The 16,065-nt window shown below is 49.7% G+C and overlaps 1 protein-coding gene across 1 annotated transcript in view; it reads left to right on the plus strand.

The window, feature by feature from the left end:
* The window catches only part of PLEKHO1 (pleckstrin homology domain containing O1), a gene marked incomplete at its 5' end in the record, with an annotated part of 10,493 nt that extends 846 nt beyond the window's left edge, over positions 1-9,647 (plus strand). Inside the window, 5 exons of the mRNA XM_023525722.1 lie at positions 356-502; positions 4,809-4,949; positions 5,684-5,788; positions 6,084-6,185; positions 7,220-9,647. Coding sequence (XP_023381490.1) covers positions 356-502; positions 4,809-4,949; positions 5,684-5,788; positions 6,084-6,185; positions 7,220-7,924 — 1,200 coding nt within the window. The remainder of the gene's footprint in view (positions 1-355; positions 503-4,808; positions 4,950-5,683; positions 5,789-6,083; positions 6,186-7,219) is intronic.
* Between the last annotated feature and the right edge of the window lie 6,418 nt (positions 9,648-16,065).

Here is a 16,065-nt window from a genome sequence, read left to right on the forward strand (position 1 = left end):
CGGGGACACAATGCGAAATGAAATCAAACGCGGTTGATCCGGCGCTGCGAGGACCGAGGCGGGGGGCGGGGTGAGGGCCGGGTGGCATCCGAAGGCCCCCGCGGCTCAGGCCCCTTCCTCCCGCGTCGCCGTTGTTTATTTGGGAGAAGGGGGAGGGGAGCGCAGGGGGAGAGTCCCTCCGAGTGGGGAACCTCTTATCGTAGGCAGCGGAGAGCGGACGTCGGGCTCCGGACCCCAGCCTGCGGCGGGCGGTCCCCGTAAAGGGGAGGGGGCGACGGAAGAGGGTCGCGAGGCTCGGAAAGGGGAGGAGAGCAGCTGGGATCACCAACCGCGCGTTCTCTTGCCCCCGCGGCAGGGGCCGCAGGATGGAAATCATCAGTCTGCACCGCCGGAGAAGGTCGGCTGGGTCCGGAAATTCTGCGGGAAAGGGATTTTCAGGGAGATTTGGAAGAACCGCTACGTGGTGCTGAAAGGGGACCAGCTCTACATCTCTGACAAGGAGGTGGGTGCCCTTTGCCTCTGACTCTCGTATCTCCTCGTATTCCCCACTCTGGCTTTCCACGGGGGGCTCATCTACCTCTCGTCTCCCCGTCACCTCACACCCCATTCTGTTCCAAAAGCAAGTTCAGCAGTCGAGTGAGTCTCTACCCCTCATCGAATCTGCAGAGAAAGGTCACCCGTTAGTGAGAAGATCTGAGTTAGAAGTTGAGTGTGCATCTTATTTCATGATTTTTCTTTGCAAATAAATATCTTACTACGATGATAACCCTATCCCAAGATGTCCCAAAAGTTCTTAAGTGTCCCCGGCTGCCCCCTACCCTATCCTAGCCTCTAGCTGAATGTAGGATTTTTTTCCTCTGCTATTGCTGCTGAAATACTTTGGGAACAGCAGCTTATTCTCCACCCCTTCCTGTCACCCCGACCCAGCCAGCCCCTCATTTCCTGTCTCTAGCAGGGGCACACACAGGTCGTAGCAGCAGCACAGCTGTCGGGAATCACAGAAAACACACGTACGCCCTGGTCAGTTTCACATGACCACAGGGAGAGTATTTGCGAGTGGCAGACAGTTATTTCTGGTGAAGCCAATGAACCAGTATGCTCTCTGTCCCCCCACCCTAACGCTAAAAAACCAACAAACAAACAGCAAGGAACTCCCTACCCTGTTTGTATCAGGAGAGAGAAAAATGAAGTTATGAACCCCTGTATGTCTCTATATCTTATGCCCTACAGTTAAAATGAAAACCACAGTCCACACTGGGTCAGAACCTCAGTCCAGACCATTGAATCCAGACTCTTCCCCCTTTGATCTCTAATGTTGGGATCAGTAACACATAGTAATATTGAGAAACTGAAATTGCCCTTCCATACGTTATAAGTCACTCCAGGCCTGGCCTCTGCGACTGTGTCAGCATAGTCTAGATGACTGTCCTGTGCTCCCCGGTAGGGTGGCTGTCACTCCCCCCATTCCGTGTTGCCTCGCCAGGGCTAACTGGGAAGTCTTCCCTGAGTTCTAACCTCTTCTGCTTTCTGCAGTAGACTATATCGAGGTAAAGAAATCCTTTTATGGTATTGAAACAGACCCACGAGCAGCCCTACAGAAAGTATTCTTCTGAACCGGACATCTGCTGAGACAGCTAGGGAACTAAGCTGTGCAGGGTGTCTAAACCTTGCTGTTTATGCTAAGCGGAGAAGTGGTGATGGAGTGAGGCCAGAGGAAGACTTTGACAGGAGGATTTATTTTTAAGGGTCACCTCTGACCAATCCCAAATCCTACACAAAATTTTTCCACAATTTGCTAGCTTTCCATTAAAACAAAAAAGCACGTGTCAAAATGTTATCTCCTGTCTTCCCTGAACTTCATAATGGCAGGAAACTCTAGTGAGCAACCAGGGAGAGCTTCCTGCACTTGACAGGGGAACCTGAGAACAGTGAAAGGGTAGAAGGAACAAGACTTTTTTTTCATGTTTGTATTTGTCCAAAGAATAGAGTCTGGGGGCGAGAGAGGGTGGGTGGTCCTTGTTTGCGGAGGAAGAGGTACGGAGATAGGGAACAGGATGGAATGACTTCAGCCTAGGATGTGTGCTGTCCTATGAGTCAGGAGCATCTGACTGGTCATGGGGACAACTGCTCCCTGCTAAGAAGAGCATAGGAAAAGAGGGACCAAGCCTACTGATACTGCTCTTCTTCGGAGCCAGTTTCCATGGGCTTGGGTCAGAGGACTCTAGGCTTTATTCTGTCCACTTCCCAAAAGGTCCAGAGCCAAGAGATGTCGGAATTTAAAAAAAGAAATGGCTAGTGTATGTTTGCAATTTACGTGTTAATGCAAGAAAATTCCCAACCTCTCCCCTAGAATTTGCAACAGCCTTTTTCCTTACTTCCCCTCACAAAGGCGGGGTCTGAAACCTGCAACTGTCTCGATCAAAGACTCCTTCTGTCTCTGTGTTGTTAACTGTTTTCCTCATTCTCAGTGGAAGGGCAACTTTTGGTCATGGGCTGATGTATGAGAGCAGAAACTAGACCTTAGGGAGACCTCATGGTAGAGGAAATTGGGTTCAGGGCATCTCTTTTGGCAAGTGTGAGAAAAATCCCTTTCTGTGGGCCAGGGACAAGGAATCAAGGGAAAGGAAGGGTTAACTTTGGAAGATGGGTCATTAACGAGGCCATTAGACGGAGGAAAACACTACAGTAGAGAACAAGGGCCTTGGAGCTGTCCATCTTCCCTGGAACGTAAGTCTCCCTGAGTGCCTCACTGCATCTTCTGCCCCTGCTCTTCCGAGGGCTCGACTCTGTCCATGCCTCCTGCTCCCCGGAGCCCCTTATCAGCTGTGTCCAAGCCAGCATATCCCCCTCCCTTCCCTTCCTCTCCCTTTCCTTCCCTCCCTTCCCCTAAGGAAGACAGAACAAGTAACTCTCTTCCCCTGGCTACATACACACGCCCAGTGCTTTCCTCTCCAAGATTTCTGGCCTCTGCCGATAGTCTCAACTCTGAGGAAGGAGGGGGAGAGGAGCAGTGATGCATCATCCTACATCCTTGCCCATGTTTCTGGGAATTGTCCTTGGACACCCCTTGCCAGCGTCTTGTCCACGTCCACCCACAATCCTTCAAGGGCTCTGGTCCCGTCCCAGCCCGAAGCTGAGGAGCCCTGGAGAGGGGAGGGCCCTGGAGGAGCCAAGCCCTGCGGAAACAGTGGCTGTGTGAGCAGCCATTCACTGGCATGGGCTGCATGACCAGCTCTCACCTCTGTCAGCGCCCTGGGTCCAGCAGCAAGTCAGAAGGATGGGCAGACACAAGGGCAGAAATGGGCTGGGGATGGAAGAGAGAACCACTTCCCCACTTCAACGCTGACAAGAACCGGCAGGATCGATGAAGTCACCTCCACACATACTATTCCTATTTCAGAGCTTGGCAAGTGGAGACTCTTTTGTGAAATAATTCCAGTCAGGGAGAATGGATGCCTTCCAAAGAAGACATGAGGCTACTTTTATCTGTTTAGTTTTAACAAGGCAAGTGCTGGCGGTTTTCATCTCTCATCTCAAGAAAACAGGACCCACTCGTTCCCAGGGCCTTCCACCTCCAGGCTCCAGCAGCGGAGGGGAGAAGCTTGCTAGTCACAGGCAACTCTTGGGCCAGCGATGGCTCTCTCCTCCTGCAAGCTGCTGTCCTCCAGACAGTCCGTGAGCCACAGCTGCCGAGCACCAGGGCTGTGGGGAACAGCTTACGAGAGAGGAAACAAAACTCCCGAGGTTAAAAACGGACCTTGGAAGAAATGTTATTGGGACTTGCTTTGTGGCACTCAGAAAATGCTGGTCGGGGTTAGAGGATGTAGATAGACTTGTAGTCTCTGGTTAGACATTCAGCCAGACAGTTAAGAGCCAAGTGCTGGACAAATCTGCTAAGGGTAGAACCAGGGTGCGAGATAGATACTGCAAGCAGGAAGGGCTAAGGGTAGACACAGGGAAGAACTGCCTGGCAGTAAGAGGACTTAGGCTCTCAAAATGGAATCAAGGAAACAGGTAACAGAATACTTTTTCCCAAGTCTGAAATTTAGTCCTCCAGGGAGAGTGTAAGTGCATCTTCGCCCAGAGAGAGGTGGAGGATAGAAATGGCTTTTCAAACCTGGCAGAGCTAGGTTTAGGCGGGGCTGTCACAGCACCTTAGAGGGAGGCAGGAGGGGTAGGAGCCACAGGGGTATTTTCCAGCTTGTCTGAACAAACTGAACGCAGAGGGCTGCTGTTCCTGCGGTGCTGACACTCCTGAAATGAAGGAGGTAGATGACTCTCTTTCTAGAGAGTATATCTGAGGAGAGAGCCAGGTGGGGTGAGAAAGACACAACATGACATGATGGGGGAGACCAGAGGCAGCCCTTCGTGGCCTCCAGACATCACCTGATGTTGGCTCTGCCTTCATCTCCTCCCTGTGGACAGTCAAGGGCCATCCAGGTCTTGCTGACTTCAGGAAGACAGGATTAACCTCTTAGCCATGTAAGCCATGTTCTTTGAAGGGCAAAGCGGGCGTCGTGATGAAGGGAGACATACTGGGGCTTTGGAAACGGGACCGTGGCTAAGGAGAGTGCAGAGAAGGGTTTTGACCGGAAACCCACCTAAGGAGTCAGTACTTGGGGGCTGCCCCAGTGCTGTCCCTTGCTGTCGGGCCTTGGTGGCCCTGGGTAGGACAGCCCTTTCCTGTCCTGTCAGCCATCCCTTCAACTCAGGCTTCCTCTGGTTCCCAAGACCACTCTAAATTAATAATTTGGGGGAAGGGACTAAGTAATTTTATCCTCATCACCTCACCTCCACCCCTCCCCTAGGTGAAAGATGAGAAAAATATTCAAGAGGTGTTCGACCTGAGTGACTATGAGAAGTGTGAAGAGCTCCGGAAATCCAAGAGCAGGAGCAAGAAAAACCATAGCAAGTTTACTCTTGCCCACTCCAAGCAGCCCGGTAACACGGTATGCTTCTGCCACCTGCGCCACTGGGCCACCGGGTCGGGAGTGCGGGGCACGGGAGAACACCTTCCGCCCCTCGGTTCTCCCTCTCAGCTCACTTGGCCCAGCGGCCCTGGATTATTGGTCTCTGCTGGATTTCATTATTTAACCTGAGAATATTGTGGCCATTTCCTTTCCTCTAGGCAAGCCAGCCTTCAAACAAAGGTTCTCTCTCTCTCTCTCTCTCTCTCTCTGTCTCTCTGTCTCTGTCTCTCTCTCTCTCTCTTTCTCTTTCTCTCCCGCCCCACCTTGTGTGAGCAAATGTCCTGTATGCACATGCACACACACACGCACATCTCTTGGGAGAAAATCACTTTTCCCTATACTTTGATAGGTGGTTCAATTTCTGAATCGAATTTCTCTGAAGGAACCATTCCTATCACATTCTATTTCAAACAGTCAAAGGTCTCTATTTTAGTACCATCCTTTACCAAACCTCCTCTAATTATCTCCAGTGCCATATTAATATCCACTGCTCTTCTTTGCTCTTCCTTGCTCATTGCTAAAACAACATCCAAGCTATGGTATTTTGCAGAAATAGAGGCTGGTTTCCTTAAGTTATGGATGACTCTGGAAGCAAACTCTCTCCTTCCAGGAGCTGGGTCTAAGAGAATGAAATTATGATTTCTTATTTCTTTGCTACCAAGGTGAGGTCCCAACTCTAAAACTTTGGTGAAACAAGACTCTTCCCCTCATAGGCACCCAACCTGATCTTCCTGGCGGTGAGTCCGGAAGAGAAGGAGTCTTGGATCAGTGCCCTGAGCTCCGCCATCACCAGAGCCAAGAACCGCGTCTTGGATGAGGTCGGGGGCTCACTGTCGGGGGGTGACTGGGGCAAGGGGATAACTCCCTTTGGAAAACCCTCTTCTCTTTCTGCCAGCTCCCCTTTCCCTGTTCTATAATGCATGGGCCAACCTTGGGCTCACCGGAGGAGGCCCTGCCCTGCGTAGTCACTAAGCCCCTTGCCCTTGGATTTGCTCAGAAGCAATTCACATAGGGAGTTTATTTCCCAGTCCAGGCGTGTTCTACTCCCGGGGATGCAGGGGTGGGACAGAGTCTCCAAAGAACACTCATGACTCACATAGTACTTCTCTTCAGGTCACCGTTGAAGAGGACAGCTATCTCGCCCACCCCACTCGAGACAGGGCAAAAATCCAACACTCCCGCCGCCCCCCAACTCGGGGACACCTAATGGCCGTGGTATGTAAGACCGTAAGAAAGTAGAAATTGCTGAAGGCCCAATTCCATGTCCATCTCAGACAGGGCTGTATCTCAGAGAGCCCACCAGAGACATTTGTGATGCCCAGGTCAAAGGCTGGGGGAAGTCCCTCCACCCTGCCCCCCTGCCTGAGTCCTCCAATTCAAAAGTATTTGTTCAGCAGGTACTGAGTTTAAAAGTCCCTGCCCTCCATAAATTACTGTCCCTCTGGGAAAATGAGACATACCCACAGGGAAAGCAAAAAGGCAGTAGAAGCTACTGTCTGGTGGCCGGCTGTCCTGACATTCCACAGGCATTCAGGGGAGGAATCATCACAGGGAACCACCGTACAGAGTGGTGGTGGCTTCTTCCTAAGCCTCTAGGGAAAGGGATGGTAGAAAGAACACAGGCTTTGACAGACCAAGGTGGGACCCAGCTGTGCAGTTTACGCTCATGATGCCCTGAAGCTGTACCGTGGGCAGTAATTACGCCTGCAGCAGGGCAGCGATGAGGAATGACCGAAATGTGTGTCCATACATCTGACGTTCTCAATACGCTTCTTACTTTTTTTTTAAATTACAGTATTCCAGAGACTGGAGAACAAGTTTTATTACAAGCCAAGGGGTTCTGAGTTCCCAGCAGCAGAGGGGGTTAGGCGTACGGCTCGGGGAATGCAGAGGGAAGAGGACAGTTACTGTGCTGTGTGGAGCATCCTGTCCGTGTCAAACTCAGTTTGGTGCTTAGAGTCGACGATACAGAGAAAGATGACTCTCTTCAGGAAGTTCTTAGTAAAGTGGAGAACATGGGTAATAAATAGGAGAAATCACTTTAAATCACAGAAAAATAAAGAAATAAGTTCAAATCACTATCCAAGGAATAAGCGGTAGCACCTAGAGTTGAAATAGCAGCTAGAAAGAGGCTCTTCAGGAGGGCGGGCTTCTCATTGGGGAAAGCATGAGGAAAACGACCATGGTCACGCCTGAAATGCCCTCTGATGACAGTGTGCCCCCTCCATTCCTGCCCTCTCCCCCTCCAGGCTTCGACCTCTACCTCGGATGGGATGCTGACCTTGGACCTGATCCAAGAGGAAGACCCTTCCCCCGAGGAGCCAACCTCTTGTGCCGAGAGCTTTCGGGTTGACCTGGACAAGTCTGTGGCCCAGCTGGCAGGCAGCCGGCGGAGAGCTGACTCAGACCGTATCCAGCCCTCCGCAGACCGGGCGGGCGGCCTGCCCCGACCTTGGCAGAAGCCAGACAAGGGGGCCACCTACACCCCCCAGGCACCCAAGAAGTTGACGCCTGCAGAGAAAGGCCGCTGTGCCTCCTTGGAGGAGATCCTGTCTCAGCGGGACACTGCCCCAGCTTGCACCCTCCAACTGCGGGCCGAGGATCCCCCAACCCTCATCCCTCCCCACCCGGGGCAGCTGTCCCGGATCCAGGACCTGGTAGCAAGGAAACTGGAGAAGACTCAGGAGCTGTTGGCAGAGGTTCAGGGACTGGGAGATGGGAAGCGAAAGGCCAAGGACCCCCCTCGGTCTCCTCCCGACTCTGAGTCAGAGCAGCTGCTGCTGGAGACAGAGCGGCTGCTGGGAGAGGCGTCATCGAACTGGAGTCAGGCGAAGAGGGTGCTGCAGGAAGTCAGGGAGCTGAGGGACCTGTACAGACAGATGGACCTGCAGACCCCCGACCCCCACCTCAGACAGACCACCCAGCACAGTCAGTACCGGAAGAGCCTAATGTGAAGGAATGGGACAGGGTCTGGAACTTGTGGGTGACGCACAGACTCCTATCTCCAACTGTTGCAGGATAAAGCTTTTTTATTTACCTCAGTCAAAAAAAAAAAACAAAAAACAAAACAAAAACACAATCAGACTTGTTGCTCTTGCTGATGCCCGGCCCTCCTGCAACCCCCTTTCCCAACCCCCTTCCCTTCTTCACCCCACCTCCATCACTCTGAGACCTAAATTGCCTCTGATGTGAGCAGGTGACCCCTACAGCAGTATGAAAAAGCTTCCCCCGGACAGAGAGAAAGGGAAACAAAGGCACAGTCTGACCGTTTCACATGCTCCGGCCCTCTGAGGCGTAGTGGGGAGCACACTGCTGCCCCCAGGGACGGGTACAGGCTGCTCAGTCTGGGAGGGGCGTGTTTTATGTCCCATTCCAGGTTTTCAATCTGAGGGTGAAATTTCAGCTCTAGCTCCAAGGATGTGGGAGCCAGTGAGTGCCACCTGTCCGCACACACGTTAGTGGAACATCCCAGCCGCAAGCATTTGGGGAATTGAATCTTCCCCGCCCCACCCAGCTTCTTGCTCACAGCAGAGCCTGATGGAGACTGAGCTGCCCAGCTCTCTTAGTTGATGGGTTTCCTCCCTCCATTTCCACACCCTTCCCAGCACGGACTCAAAGGTACAATGCGGACGGACGGGGCTGGTTTGGTCAACTGGCTGGAGGCCTAGCGCAGGGGGACCAAGGACAGCTGACCCCTCAGAAGAACCAGACTCAGAATGAAACTGATTTGTGATGCAAGCTGGGTCAGATGAAGGGGAAAACCGAACATGTGCCCAGGTTCCTCTTTCGGCCAAGCTGGGTTTCCTGTAGCCTCTCCTTCCTCAAACCTCTTCTAACACTAATCAAGCCCCAGCTTCAGAAAAACATCTTTATGCTTTGCCACCAGCCTCCTGACCCCCTGTGGAGTTGCCAAGCTCCCCTGCATCCTTGTGTGTGTGGCAGATGGTACACACCTCATCTTATTTGTTTGCTTCTTTCTTCTGAAGCATCTAAGCTTGGGGTCAGTGGCAGTGAGAGGGCCCAGAGAACTGCGAAGGCAAGGTAGGAGTGACTTCTGGAAAGAAGGGGACAGAGCCTCATGAACCAAGTGAGTGAAAGGTTAAAAAACACTGACATGTCCCCGTGGCTGGCTTAACCTGCCTCCCTAAGTCTCTTGCCTCCGAGGGCCAAGGCCTAGAGCTTCCCTGGGGGGTGAGGGGAGAAGGGGGAGAAAATGGGGACAAATTGCCTGTAGATCCTGGCAGGAGGCTGCCCTAATGTGAAATGCAGGAAGGTGGGGTCAGAGGAACAGAAGGAAAATCTTCAATTCTCATTTGCTCTGACATTGCTCCCACAACCCACGAAAGCAAGACAGGACCTCTCCAAGCTCCACGTCCCTAGGAAGAGAGCCCCACTCTCATCACCCACCGTTTACACTCGTGATGATGTCCTTAGATCTAGCCCGTAGTTTTCTACGAGTCTTTTCCCCAAGGAACGTATCTGCTAAGGAGTAAGGGAGGAGTGTTACCTAAATAAATATCATCCCCAGGGGTTCCTGAGCTAGCAGGAGAGGGATTCTGCGTCTTCAGACTTCGTGGCCCCCGAGCAGGCTTCACTCTTAGACTCTACACATGGTCAGCACAACCACCCATTGTCATAAATACTGAAAGTCTAGATTAAAATTATATTTTCTTGTTATAGGTTTGTATCTTTGTATTAATTTTATTTTACCAGCATTATCCCTTTTATCTCTTTTTCTTCCTTGTCGTTCCCACATAACGAAGAAAAAGACATAAGCAAGAATGGCATGTATATCCCAACATGCCATTTATCTGTGGCTCCCAGGGGAGCTAGGAGATGGAGGGAGACACTGGAGGAGAATGACAGGTGGGGGGAAGCAGAAAAGAAGGATCCAGGACCCTAGAAGACCAAGAGCTGGGCACTGGACTCCTTGGGTCTTCAGGCATCAGAACCAGAACACAAGGTGGCAAAATGAGCCCAGCTTTGGAACCAGACAGATCTGGGTTCAGACCCTCAGTAGTTATGAGGCCCTGGGCAGGGCACAAGCCTTCCGAGTATCAGTTTTCCCATCTGCAAAATGGAGTTATTGTTGGACGGGTAAAGACAACCTACGGAAAATGCCTGACAGTTGACAAATGGCTGCGGGCACTGAGTGAAGGGCGGCTGTGGCTGCTGCAGCTGCTTTTATTAGTTTGACTCTGGGCTGTGAACAGCTAGCTCAAGTGGCAGGAGTCCGGTCTGAATGAGGCCTAGGGCATGCGGTTAATCCCTGTCACTTTGTTCTAGTCCGTGTTCTGATCCAGTCCACAGGCTGTGCCCACAACCTCTCCTTCAAGGACAGAGTGTCAGGTGCTGTGCTAAAAGCCAGAGATAGAAGGGAAGAGCATGAAAAATTCTTTTCTTCAAGAATTTCAGAGCTAAGCACAAAGCCAGGCTTCCCACTATAAAAACAGCTCAAATTGTCCCCTGAAGGTGGGCCACTGGTATGATTTCTGTTAACAAAGAATGAGCACAGGCACTGTGACTGGAGGACAATAATGCTGTCACTCTAGCCTCCCCCCTCCTCCCAGCACCTCTTTCCTCCCTCCATTCCAGTTCCTTTACCTGAAACATTTCCCTCCCTCTCCAGGTCACAGTCGCCGTGTTCTGGGGTAAGTGGGTAGATTGGGGGGTGTGGGGCGACTTGCTTGCTACACAGTCACCAGTGGACCTTTTTCAGGATGTATATTTATTCTTCCTCCCCTCCTCTCTCCCAACAACTTTGCTATATTCTCTTACACAGATGAACTGGAAAAGGGAGGCCCTAAAATGGAGAGGTGAGGGAATCCAGGACAAAGAATTGAAAGGGGGAGAAGGGTAGAGACAGGTGGAAAAACGAATGCCATTTCATATTTCACTAACGTATTTCTCAACCTTTCCTGTTCTTCCCCATTAAATTGTTAAGTAGGGGTTTAAGGAACAGATGCGGGTTTGGGGAACAATCCTGGTCTTGCTCCAATGGAAGGATGTCTGAGGTGCTGCCCTGGAAAGCAGATGAGTTAATTCGCATGCTATTTCCCTATTTCCAAAGCATAGCTGTAGGTTGTTTAGGGGGAAAAGAAAAGGTAGGGTGGGACCCACAAGTTTCTCTAACTCCCGCTCCAGCCTTCATAAGCCATGCCGTGCTAAGCCTAGCTCTGACCCTGGGAAAATAGCTCTCTCCCAAGTTCTCTGCCAATGGTAGATTCTACCTCATTCCCCTCCAAAACCAGTCCCAAAGAATCTCGCCCCTTTCTTAACGTCACAGGCAAGCGGACCAGCCCCATTCTGCACCCTCGGGGCTCAGCTACAGCCCCCTCCCCCTCCTCACCCATCTCCTTGCCTGGTTCATTTCTTTTTCTGCTTTCTTCCTACCTCCCAGTCTCCCAACAACAGCAGCCAATCCCCAGCCCGCTTGAGAGCCACACCATATATGGAGAGGTTGGAAAGAAACCCGAGTAAATGTGGGAGGGAACACCACACACACACACACACACACACACACACACACACACACACACACACACACGAGTTTGAGTGTCTTTCAGCACATGACCCTGCGTCTATTTGTATGAGGGTATGACACCAGTCCCACCGTCCCCTGTCCCTGGTTCACCCCACCCACAGAATAAGGAATCTGTTTGCTATTCCCTGCCTGCATTCATGCCCCCTGAGACCACCACTCCAACCAGTTGCCTCTGACCTAGATTCTCTGTACTAATTACAAGCCTAACGAGATCTAACAAACACCTATAGCTGAGACCCTCGAGGTCAATTAGTGCAACCCAGCTCAGCTCAGGAAAAGAGCATTGGAGCCAGAAACTCCTGTGCATGCCTCACCCCAACCCGACCCAACCCTGGGCTTTGAAGCAGGCATGGAGAGAATGCAAAAATTGACAGGACCAATTTAAAAATAGAACCTTGGAGAATTAACAAGTGTGGGGAGAACTGTGTTAAGGTTGGGGAGCATGTAGGGAATACAGATTCCCGACTCTTCCTAAGTTATCAGGCAGGTGAAAGTTGGCGCAGCTACAGAAACGAGAGCCTTAGGTGGTGTTCATTTTCGTAAAGACAGTATGGAGAAGAGTAACTCACAGAAGAGCAGGCAGCACTGGAACTTTTGGTCTGCAGCAGCCTCCAACTCTTAATTCACCCTCCTCTTTGCTTCCCATTTTGGACAAGTTGGGGTGATCTCCTCCATCGTTCCTGCTGGTTTAGAATCACTCTAAAAACCACCTTTCTTTCAGAAATAGTAGACTCTACCCCGTCCTTGCTTTTCTCTCTTCCACATGTTAAAACCATGACAGCAAACAGCCCCTTTCTCCCAAGAAACACAAAAAATGTAAAATAGGGGTGATCAGGTTTGGGTTTACAAAGTACTGTCAGACACTTTGAGGTGATGCCCAAATTACTGTCTTCTAGATGAAGAATGAGGAGAAGTGGGTAGAAGTGGTAGCAGTGGGAATCTGGTTGCTTTTGTAAAGCTTTCCTAGCCGGCAGCAAATGAAATACAACAAAAAGAAGATGGTGCCTTGGTCCCCATTTTCCTGGGTTCCTTTCTTTAGGTGACAAAACAATGCATTGGAATGGTTTCCTGATGTACGTTCTCTACATGCAGGCCAGCTGTCCTAACACCATCCCTAACGCCTGCAGCTCTACTGTGGTGGGAGGGGAAGGAGAGAGCTAGTGGAATGTTCTATGCCCACATGGGGAAGTAGACCTGGGGCCACTACAAGAATGGAATTTTCACCGAGCTCTGGCTGCAGAGAGCCGCACTCTGCAAGCACCTTGCCTTGTCCACAGTCCAGACCCTACACAGAAACCAGGAACCTGGGGTGGTGGGGGGCGGGCGGGGAAGAGGGGCAAGACGATTCACATAAGCATCATGTCTGTATGCTGATAACTTCCAAATTTACTTCCCTGGCCTGAACCCCGCTCTTGGATCAAGGCACGTACAGCCAAGTGCCTAACTGATATCTCTACTTGTGTATCTAACAGGCATCTTAAACTTCACATAAGTGTGGTAGATCTTTAAATAACAATCCTCAGTGAATCAGCCTCCCTCCATGTTCTTTTGCAATGCGAGTTTACTGCTCCTCCGACTTTTAAGGCATTGCTGTTTCTCTGACAGCCATTGGAATCTTGATTTGCTTTGTGACTTGCTTTGGCCAATAGAACCATTGTGTAAGTTCCAGAGCTTAGGCCCTAAGAGGTCTTGCAGTTTCCTCACTGGCCCTCTTAAAAGTCAGCTGCATGTAAGAAGCCTGGGCTAGCATCCTTGAAGATGTGTGTTCACATGGAAAAAGAGGCCCCGGAATCACATGGAACCATCCCAACATTCAAGCCTCTAGGCAAACAAAAGTCAAAGGCAGCACAACCAGCAAAATGAGAAGACTAACCATCCAGTTAACCCACAGAACTGTGAGAAATTAATAAATCATTGTTGTCTTAAGCCACTAAGCTTTAGGGTGATTTGTCATTCAGCGGTGGACACAAACAGAAATCAATACACAGAAGTGGGATACCGCCATAATTAAAACCTAAAACACGTGGCATTGACTCTGGGACCAGGCAGCAGACAGAGGTTAAAAGAGCAGCAAGAAGACTGTAAGTAGAGGCTGGATAAACAAGGAAGAAATTGCAATTGGACACTGGAAAGGATCACTGTCATACAGTGGGGGATAATTTATGAAATGGGCACTTGTTGTACTTAAGATAGAAAATGTACCTACTGAACTTGTTGGAGGTGGGGAAGGAGATTTCCAGGCAGAATGCTGGAAGTACCAACAAGTCTTTCTCAGCTGTAGATGATAAGGTATTGCAAGAGAAAGGAACCAAAGAAGGACTATTCAATTGGCAAGAAAAATTTGAAAGAAAAATAATACAGACGGAAACAGTTTCCAGCCAGAAAATTTTTCACCAGTGGTAACTTAAGAGAATGATTGGACAGCAGGGACTCACCCTGGCCGGTGAAATGACTCAGGGATTTGAAAAGTGCAGGGCAACAACTCACACAAGGACAATGGAATTGGCTGATTGTTACGCAACTGTTGGCATTTTACAGAGATAAGGAAAAGCAGTTACCAAACAATTGAAACTAAGTGTGAAAGCTAGAGAGGCTTTTTTGGTAGCTTACAAAGAGGTCCTTATCTCCTGCAGCAGGACAGTAGTAAAGCATGAAGATCCAACTCAGAAATTAATAGAGATCAAAGCTTCAAAAACGAACTTTCAACTGAGGTGGGTAGCTAGAAACTTCAGCCGAGGTAGATCCGTCATGCCAAAGTCAGGGCTCTGGTTGAGAAAACCTAGACTGGAACCTTGACACATGGAATGGGGACATCTGGTGCCTTTGAATGGTGGACATCCCTGAAAATGTTGGTTTTCCATATAAAGGTAGCCCACCCCTCCCCATTAAGAGCCAGCACTACCTGCCCCCCAAGAAAGACGATGCAGAAACTCCTCCCTAAAAGGTGACAGGGATCAGGATCTGCCCCTGTCTCCTCTTCTGGCTCCCAGGATGATAACAAGGGCCAAATCACAGAAAATCCAGCCAAAAACATGTTGGACCACATAAGGGAGAGAAGGAGCTAAAACCGAGCATGTACAAGCAGGAGCGGAGAGGCTGCTGTAGACTGGATTTTGAATGTGCTTGCTCAAGGGTACAAGAATATGAAACTGAATAAGAAAGAGTTTATTAACTTGGGGGCACTCTCTTGGGATGTGGGGTTACACTCCAGCAAGGCCCCCTGGGATGGTTCAAATGTGTTTTCAGTGCTCCCACAAGCCTGGAAAAAGTGATGGTCTACATTGAGCAGATGTGAAATGGCTGAATTGCCACATTGGACAGTAGAGGAAAGGATTGAAAAGCTTAGGGAGTGGACACACGGGGATGGCTCAAGTATAGGAAGACCACCATAGGATTAAGTGCCATGGAAGATCTAGAAGACACGCCATTCACTACAGCCATTAGGAGCATGCTGGTGAGAGTGGCACCAGCATCACTACTCAGTGGTGGCTCTCCTCTCCAGCCCAGGGATGAAGGGAAGAGAGGAAATCACAAAACTGGGATCACTGATTGCAATGGATGTAATCAACTCCCTTCTCCACTGCCATCAATAGAGGCCAGGAGGCAACAACATAAGCCAGAGGGTCACAATTATCTTAATGACCAGCAAGGTTGAAGGGCCAGCCAAGGGGGCTTGACCCACAGAAAACTGGGATGGTTAATAGAACATGATGTCCCTAGGGACAAAATAGATGGGCATCCCACAATAGAGAGCATTGTTTAATATATATAATCAAAAGAATACAAGACAAGATGAGCAGGAGGTTGAGCACTGTTGCCTCAACAAAACAAAAAAGCACGATCCCTTGATGTGGAGAAATTGAAACCTTTGTGCGCTGTTGGTGGGAATGTAAAATGGTACAGCCACCATGGAAAACAGTGTGGCAGTTCCTCAAGAAGAAAAATAGAAACAGAATTACCATATGACCCAACAATTCCACTCTTGGCATATTTCCAAAGGAACTGAAAGCAGGATCTTGAAGAGGAATTTCCATACCCAAGTTCATAGCAGCATTATTCTCAATGGACCAGAGGTGGAAGCAACTCAGGTGTCCATCAAAGGACTAATGAATAAATAAAATGTGGTACATACATACAATGGAATACTATTCAGCCTTAAATGGAATAAAAACCTTGTCATGTACTACAACATGGATGAACCTTGAGGACATTGTGCTAAGTGAAGTAAGCCAGTCACAAAAGACTGTATGATTCCACTTGTCTGAGGTATACAAAGCAGTCAGATTCATAGAAACAGAAAGTAGAATGGTGGTTTGCCAAGGGCCGGAGGGAAGGGGAAATGGGAGTTATTTTTTTAGTGGGTACAGAGTTTCAGTTTTGCAAAATGAAAAAGTTTTGGAGCTGGGTTGCAAAACTTGTGAATATGCTTAACACTACTGAATTGTACACGTAAAAATGGTTAAGACGATAAATTTTATGTTACGTGTTATTTACCACGGTTAAAAATATTTTTTTAATCGCTTTGAAAAAGGTCATGATTCCTTGCCCAGT

The sequence above is a fragment of the Pteropus vampyrus genome, unplaced genomic scaffold, assembly GCF_000151845.1.
Source record: "Pteropus vampyrus isolate Shadow unplaced genomic scaffold, Pvam_2.0 Scaffold617, whole genome shotgun sequence".
In the NCBI taxonomy this organism is placed as follows: domain Eukaryota; kingdom Metazoa; phylum Chordata; class Mammalia; order Chiroptera; family Pteropodidae; genus Pteropus; species Pteropus vampyrus.